Raw genomic sequence first — 8,487 nt, forward strand, 5'->3', positions numbered from 1 at the left:
CCAGCCTTTTGTATCACCCAGACTCTCAACAGTAATTTCAGGTAGTTTTCCAAGGCTCTTAAATTTACCTCTATTTGCAAAGAGATGAATGGAAAAAATGAATCAGCTCAGGAAATGCTATAAAAGTAGCCATAACATTCCAGCCTGTAACAGAGTCCACAACTGGAACAAAGGAAAGTGCTTGCCTGCAGCACAATTGCAAATGAAGTAAACATATGGCTTACAACACACTGCAAGCTTAATTTGTTGTACAGGACTTATTTGTCAAGGAATAGATAAAACATGTATTTCAAAGACAATAAAAAAACATCTTCTGTCCCATGAATGACAGATTTTAAAAATAAAATGCAGTCTACTGCTAGGACCTTATCTATTGTGTGTGAAGCATCAAGCAGATTTTAAATGAGGGAAATGTGTTGCAAAGATGCTAGCTAATAATGCAAGATACTGGATCCTGAGAACACTGGATGGTGCGAAATATTACAAAACTCACAAATACAGGAACATATGTATTATCTAGGGTCAAAAAACCCCTAGATCATATAACCAATCCAAACACCTCAACAAATTCATAGATCTATTTTTTTCACTAATTTATTTTGGCGATAGTAAACATGAAACACCAGTTTTATAGCCTTCTTGACAGAGAAGGAGGTTTTTTTTTAAAAAATTTCAAAGTACCTCTTAAGACAAGTTGGCATATTTGGACTTAAACAAAATGTTAAAGCTGTCTGAGAAAAGTACTTATTGTCCAAATATGTATCTAGCTAATCTGACAGAAGGTAGGAGGATATCCAAAGAGGCACCATGAACTGCTTAAGTCACTAAGCCACCTCTCCTTTCTTCAGTAGGTATTCAGAGATCTTAACAAGCTAAAAGAATAAGTAAAAAATACAGATATGTATGCAGCACAAATACTGGAAAAAGTTTCCAAACATCCACCAAGAAAGCTGACAAGCTAACTACTTTAAGCAAAAAGACTTAATACATCAACATTATAGAAGCAACAATCTTATGAAATAAAGTCAAGAACTTCACATAGTAATAGTGCCAAAGTTTTCAGATACACACAGGTGAAACTTTATTGTTCTTTAGCAAACACATTATTAGAAAAAAATAAAATTCAAAAGTTGCCTTTTTCCATAATGATTACAGAAAAAATACATTGTTTTCTATCCTTAAAGACAAATCGCATTTGCAAAATGTAACAATCTTCCCATACAACTTCAGCCTATTATTAAAGACGTCTTTCTAATTGTACTTCAGTTTGTAAATAAATTGCAAATCACAAACATTAAGTTCGTATTTCACAGCAAAAAACTACTTTTTGAATTTGAACTTCTGCAAAAACTTTCTGCAAGATTCACAGTCTCTGCAAAAACTACACCTCATTCAGTAAAGATTGAAAGAGTGTGTGTGGTCTTTTTATATTGCACTAACTTTTCTTGACACACCTGCCGAAACCTGTCATTCAGATGCTATCAACTGGTTCACAGCTAACGTCACAAAGACTAAGAACAGCAGTAACTTCAGAATGAACCAAAAACATAAAAGCTGGGTGCCCACTGTTGTGCGTAATGTGAAAAAGAGAAGGTGAAAAATCTTTTTCACAATGAGTATGTGAAACCTTTTAGAACAGCGGCAGCTTTCGGCAGAAAGTAGCCCCTTTTCCTTCCCCTTCTCTGCCACACTTGGTTTTTGGTTTGCATAGAAAAGGGAATGTTTTGTCTGATTTTGATAGACTCTTATTTTTTGGTTTAGCTATCATACAGAAAAAAAACCACATTAGAAATCACTACAGTTTGTGTGCTTTATGATAAATTCACATGTTAAATATTTCACTTTCAGGTACCACATTTTTTTTGTTCAGGACAGATAAAATGACTTTCCATTTCCTTTTGACATGTAATATATCCACTTGTTTCTTTTAATTGCATCTCCAAGTTCTAATTTTCTGTATTCGTCTTTTAGTCTGCCTCCATGTTTTCAAGTATTCTTGTTTAGACACTGCAGCCTCCTCCTTACTGCACACCTTCAGGCAGCTGACTGTTAAGTACCCAATGGCGTTTATCCTATCCCCTTAGGCAACTCAAATTTGCTTTTAAAGACTGCCACAACAGTTTCTCCAAGACAGCATAAGCATGCTTATTATTCACCCAAGGAACAAAACTTGAATCTCGATGGAAACAAGTTTCCCGGGAACAGATGCACAGCTATGAAACAACTGATCAGGTTTCCATCTCAGTCTCTGTGGTGTCAGTCCTTGCAGCAGTTTTAGCGTCCAATGGAGTCTCTTCATCTAGGTTCTGAATATCAGACAAATCAATAGCAGGCAGCGGTGCTCTCCAGTACAGAAATGAGTTATATTGACAGAATTCTTCCTCTTGCTTTGAAAAGAGACAAATAAACAAAAAGTTAACAAAACATTAATGTGTATCCCAGCAGCAGAAAATAATAAAAAGAAACTTTTTATATATGAGAAACTGAAACAAGGAAGAGTTACTCAGCTGTTACATATTAACAATTACTTTAATTTTATGATTTTTAACTAATCATTATTTACTTTTACCTTTCCTAACATTCTTGCAAAGAATTACGTAATAACTTCCTTAATTCCACTGATTTCTTCAACTTACAACTTTTGCACAGAAAAATAGTGTAAAACTTGCGCAATTATTGGACTTTGCATAAAAAATCTGGTCCCTGCTTTTTCTTCTCATAACAATATACAAATTTCATGCATGTTTAGAAACTGGCATTCAGAAGAATATATTTAGCTACTTAATAACAACTCAGAGGGATGATACTGCCAGGATAAATAAACCATTTTATAGTGTTTAAACCACATTCTGTTTCTTCTTTTCTGTATCCAAATTTTGTATTCAAGAGAGGAAAGCTTGAGAATGACAGAATATTCTGAGTTGGAAGGGTCCCACAAGGATCAGCAAGGCCAGCTCTTAAGTGAATCGCCCATATGGAGATCAAACCCACAATCTTGACATTATGAGCACAATGCTCCAACCTATCTAACTAGATCGTATCTCAAAAAACCTTGGAGAAACATGTACTCAACCAATAATTTAATACGGCATCACAATTTTTTGTGTACAAGAAGACACAGCGCCTGTTTATAGCCATGTCACAGTTACGAACGGTGGCCACTCTGTGCTCTTTCTATGGACATGATAGACCTAGGAAGAGGAATGACCTAAGCCATTGCTTACGTCATGAGCATGTGTTTTCTTGTGGTATATAAAAACACTGAATGCTGCCACAAACCTAAAATAGTGCATTTCCATGTTATATTGGGTTTGCATTTTTCCTAACATACAATTTGAATTTTTAAGTATTTTACTTTACTGTCTCAGCTGTAACAGATGCTGAATAGAAGTATTTTTAACAAATAAACTGGTATAATTGCTTTAGTATTTCTCAGAGACCAAAGTGCAGCGTGCGAAGGGTGAAGGCACCACCACAATCCAAAGTGTGACTAAAATCAACTTCTCTGGGCCTCTACAGTGTGGCTCTTGAAAAAATTAACGACTTGTCTGTCGGTTTTGCAACAGAGTAAAAAAAAAAAAAAAATAGTAGTGAGTATCATCCCTACACCTTCTCAAATACTGAAAAATTATGCTTCCCCCAGTTCCCAAAAGAGAGAAGTACATAAAATCACCATACTTCCCATTTAAAAATACATTCTTCTATTTGTTACCACACAGATCTCTCCTGAACTACAATCTGTTGTACTAAGCAACCTCCTTCTACTGCAAAAGCCCTGCACGATTTAAATAATTAACAATATTTTAATTTAATATTATACATTATATAATTGCATATTTAATTTAAATAGTTAATAATTAAGAGAGGACAAAAGGCGTAGACATTTCATAGCAGTAAGATGGTTCCTTGCCTGTAGAATACTACTAATGTGAATTTCCTCACTGGCAAAGACTGTCTTCAGAAAATACTGAAGAACAAAAGTTCCATTAACTGAGACCAAAACCAATTAACTGACACCGTGACACAGGAAAAAAAGATTGATTATACTGAAACTGGAAGAAAGCCAAACCAAAAGTAGTTGCCCATTCCTGTAAACTGGAAATTTTGTACTGCACTGCATTAACAACTACTGACAAGTGGCGAACAAATTCTTTGAAAAAAATCTCAGGCACTGGAGTTTCAGAAACTTTCAATTAGTTTTACAAATTCTCCCCTGCATAATTTGAACTCCCCTGACATTTTAGTAAGTTTTTGCTCACAATGAGAGCTAAGCAGTCAAAATCAGAGTCCTGTGCCAGATGCTTTGTATGCATAAAGCAAATGACAGCACCCTCATTTCAAAAGGATTAGAGTCTAAGAGTTCATAAACACATACTCAATTTTGGACAAAAGACTACAAGCATAATTAATCTCAAGAGTTTTCAAGTTTACAGATCAGCAATACTTCAGTGTGAAAATGAAAAAAAGCATCAAGTACAAAAGACAGGCACAAACACTAAACATTCGTACCTAAAAGGCAAAATAAACTACCAAATATTCACCTTCAGCTAAGAATGTTTCCATATAGGTTTTGAGTAGAAATTCTGTCAAGGTAGGCAATAAACAGCAAGATCAGAGACACAAAAGCCCAGTTTCTATAGACTAAGTTGCTTAATTTTTAGGGATTTCGTTTTCCAACTCTAGTTGCAAAACTGTACTTGGAAATAAAATCAAAATAATCTTTCTTCTCTGTCCAACCGTAATATAATGCCTTAAAGTTTAACAAAAACAGTGTGAAATTAACAGTATCCTAATCATACTTATTAATGTATTGAAATATACAAGTCACAAACAGCAAAGAATAGTACCAACCTAGGGATTGTATTTTCAGAAAGGTGTAAAAATCATCATCAGAAATATCATTATGAAAGATTTAAAATATACAGGTAGGACACACAAAAACTGGAAGAAATATCTCTAGCCTGAGGTGTTAACCAAGCTTTATTTTAAAACTAATACATTCTTTATACAATACTGTACTTACGGAAACAACCTGTTAAAAATACTCTCCTAGAAAAACATTGTACATCAAGAACTAATCTTTATTGTGTGGCAATTCAAGGGGCTTGTGGTCTTCCTGCCACTGCTAAAGCTTACAAAATTATGCCAAATAACACCAAGAGTATGTAAAAAGTTCAGCATTATACTTGTGATGGGTGTCAAACTGTTCTGCAGAGGTTTGTTCAATTTGTTTAATTACTATGCTTGCGAACACACATGTTCTCTCTTTGAAAATGAAAGAGATGCTTGTGCTTAAAATGGCTGTATAATAGTCATAGGACATAGAATTTTTGTGAATTTTTTTGCCTTAATTTTACCATCCATCACCAATAAAACCCACTAATCAACCAATCAACCAAGAAAACACAAAAAGGCAGAGCTTGAAAAAGCAAAGCCACTATTTTCTTTACAGATCATAAATGGGTGTTATACTACGAAAGGCCTCAAACTCTCAAAACTGGAGTCTACAACTGCAGTTCAAAGCCCATCTAACCTGATCAGACTTTCTGTCACTTCTGTATCACTGAATCTAATACTTTGGTCTTACTTAAAAGATCCAGGTGGAAGGCAAAGTGAGTTTAACATGCACCAAACTTCGAAGCAGGTGTGAAATTTGATCAAGCTTTTTTCTGGTTGTGTGGTATTTTCTTTGGTTTTTTAATTAAAATTTTCTTAGCACCAGATTTTGTTTCCTGAGCTACGGTGCAAAGTGCAGTCAAGGCCAGGAAGAAAAACGTGTACTGTTCAAAGTTAACCAGGAAAGTAGTTTCAATATACTGTGATCACTACGACACTGATGCTCTTCCTCTGATCGCCTCCGCTAAACGTTTTGGTTAAAGGACAGCTCTGGAATTGCTATTAAATGTCAAACCACTTAGTTTAGGAAGCTGACGCTGTAGTGAGCCCAACCCTCACACAACAGAAGCGCCAGCAGAATAACCTCTGCAAGCTTCCACCGCACTGCTGGATAGGGATGAAGCTGAGCATAACCTCAGGTAACGTGGAAAGGTTGTTTCCCATCCATTTCACGGCCCGGAGCGGGGGAGGGACCGGTAAACCTGGATGATACTCTCCTGCTTCGAGGAAGACAAAAAGAAAAGGCCCTTTAAGAGGCCCGCGGCCAGGAGGCGCAGATGGGGCTGGGAGGCAGAGCGCTGCGCCCTGGCCGGCGGAAGCCCGCCAGCACCCCCGGCGGACACCCGCGTCCTGCAGACACGCTTCAGCCGCTACTGGCACCGCCCCGTCACTTCCCTCCCCGCGGACGAGCGACCCGGGCCCATCCCGCTCAGTTACCTCGGCGGCAGCGGCGGCCCGCTCCTTGGCCCGGCCGCCCGCGCGTCCCTCCGCCGCCGGCGCGTCCTGGGGCACCGCGGTCCCGCCGCGCTGCCGCCGCCCGCCGCCCGCGTCCCCCGGCTGGGCGCGGGGGCCGCCGGCCCCGAGCCGCTTTCCCGGCGGCGCCTCCGCCTCCTCCAGCGGCCGCTTCGGCGCGGCCGGGCCCGCGCGCGCCGCCTCTGCCCGGGGGCGCCGCTCGCCCGCGCGGGGCAGCGACGGCTCGCGCAGGAGCCGCTTCACGGGCACGTGACACATTAAGGGCTCCGCGCGCCGCTTGGCCATGAGGGGCCGCGCGCCGGCGGCTCCGCGGGGTTCGCGTCCCCTCCCCCCGCGCATGCGCGGTGGGCGCTTGCTGAAGCGCGCATGAGCACCACTCTCGGCGCCACCGCCGGGGGGCGGGGCTGCCTGCCGCACTGCCTGACGGGAGGAGCGGGCGGGAAGAGCCCCCGCGGGCACAGCCTCGCCCGGCAATAAGGGATGGAGCGGGAAGAGCCCCAGCGGGCACAGCCTCGCCCGGCAATAAGGGATGGAGCGGGAAGAGCCCCAGCGGGCACAGCCTCGCCCGGCAGTAAAGGATGGAGCGGGAAGAGCCCCAGCGGGCACAGCCTCGCCCGGCAATAAGGGATGGAGCGGGAAGAGCCCCAGCGGGCACAGCCTCGCCCGGCAGTAAAGGATGGAGCGGGAAGAGCCCCAGCGGGCACAGCCTCGCCCGGCAATAAGGGATGGAGCGGGAAGAGCCCCAGCGGGCACAGCCTCGCCCGGCAGTAAAGGATGGAGCGGGAAGAGCCCCAGCGGGCACAGCCTCGCCCGGCAATAAGGGATGGAGCGGGAAGAGCCCCAGCGGGCACAGCCTCGCCCGGCAATAAGGGATGGAGCGGGAAGAGCCCCAGCGGGCACAGCCTCGCCCGGCAGTAAAGGATGGAGCGGGAAGAGCCCCAGCGGGCACAGCCTCGCCCGGCAATAAGGGATGGAGCGGGAAGAGCCCCAGCGGGCACAGCCTCGCCCGGCAGTAAAGGATGGAGCGGGAAGAGCCCCAGCGGGCACAGCCTCGCCCGGCAATAAGGGATGGAGCGGGAAGAGCCCCAGCGGGCACAGCCTCGCCCGGCAGTAAAGGATGGAGCGGGAAGAGCCCCAGCGGGCACAGCCTCGCCCGGCAATAAGGGATGGAGCGGGAAGAGCCTCAGCGGGCACAGCCTCGCCCGGCAATAAGGGATGGAGCGGGAAGAGCCCCAGCGGGCACAGCCTCGCCCGGCAATAAGGGATGGAGCGGGAAGAGCCCCAGCGGGCACAGCCTCGCCCGGCAATAAGGGATGGAGCGGGAAGAGCCCCAGCGGGCACAGCCTCGCCCGGCAATAAGGGATGGAGCGGGAAGAGCCCCCGCGGGCACAGCCTCGCCCGGCAATAAGGGATGGAGCGGGAAGAGCCCCAGCGGGCACAGCCTCGCCCGGCAGTAAAGGATGGAGCGGGAAGAGCCCCAGCGGGCACAGCCTCGCCCGGCAATAAGGGATGGAGCGGGAAGAGCCTCAGCGGGCACAGCCTCGCCCGGCAATAAGGGATGGAGCGGGAAGAGCCCCAGCGGGCACAGCCTCGCCCGGCAATAAGGGATGGAGCGGGAAGAGCCCCAGCGGGCACAGCCTCGCCCGGCAATAAGGGATGGAGCGGGAAGAGCCCCAGCGGGCACAGCCTCGCCCGGCAGTAAAGGATGGAGCGGGAAGAACCCCCGCGGGCACAGCCTCGCCCGGCAATAAGGGATGGAGCGGGAAGAGCCCCCGCGGGCACAGCCTCGCCCGGCAATAAGGGATGGAGCGGGAAGAGCCCCAGCGGGCACAGCCTCGCCCGGCAGTAAAGGATGGAGCGGGAAGAGCCCCAGCGGGCACAGCCTCGCCCGGCAATAAGGGATGGAGCGGGAAGAACCCCCGCGGGCACAGCCTCGCCCGGCAGTAAGGGATGGAGCGGGAAGAGCCTCAGCGGGCACAGCCTCGCCCGGCAATAAGGGATGGAGCGGGAAGAGCCCCAGCGGGCACAGCCTCGCCCGGCAATAAGGGATGGAGCGGGAAGAGCCCCAGCGGGCACAGCCTCGCCCGGCACTAAGGGATGGAGCGGGAAGAGCCCCAG

The 8,487-nt window shown here is 45.8% G+C and overlaps 1 protein-coding gene across 1 annotated transcript; it reads right to left on the reverse strand.

The window, feature by feature from the left end:
• Positions 1 to 576: 576 nt before the first annotated feature.
• Positions 577 to 6,723, reverse strand: CZH9orf40 (chromosome Z C9orf40 homolog). The gene is made up of 2 exons (XM_032095148.1): positions 6,334 to 6,723; positions 577 to 2,387 (listed from the first exon to the last, which is right to left on the reverse strand). Exons 1-2 carry the CDS (start codon positions 6,706 to 6,708, stop codon positions 2,229 to 2,231), a joined length of 534 nt encoding a protein of 177 aa, XP_031951039.1. The 5' UTR covers positions 6,709 to 6,723; the 3' UTR covers positions 577 to 2,228.
• Between the last annotated feature and the right edge of the window lie 1,764 nt (positions 6,724 to 8,487).

Source organism: Corvus moneduloides, chromosome Z, assembly GCF_009650955.1.
Source record: "Corvus moneduloides isolate bCorMon1 chromosome Z, bCorMon1.pri, whole genome shotgun sequence".
Lineage (NCBI taxonomy): Eukaryota > Metazoa > Chordata > Aves > Passeriformes > Corvidae > Corvus > Corvus moneduloides.

Bases quoted from the DNA above. Each gene is read 5' to 3' on its own strand.
- CZH9orf40 (XM_032095148.1), bottom strand. From the start codon at position 6,708: ATGCGCGGGGGGAGGGGACGCGAACCCCGCGGAGCCGCCGGCGCGCGG. The intron at 2,388-6,333 runs GTAACTGAGCGG...CTCTTTTCAAAG, and splicing joins GGGCCGCCGCTGCCGCCGAG to CAAGAGGAAGAATTCTGTCA.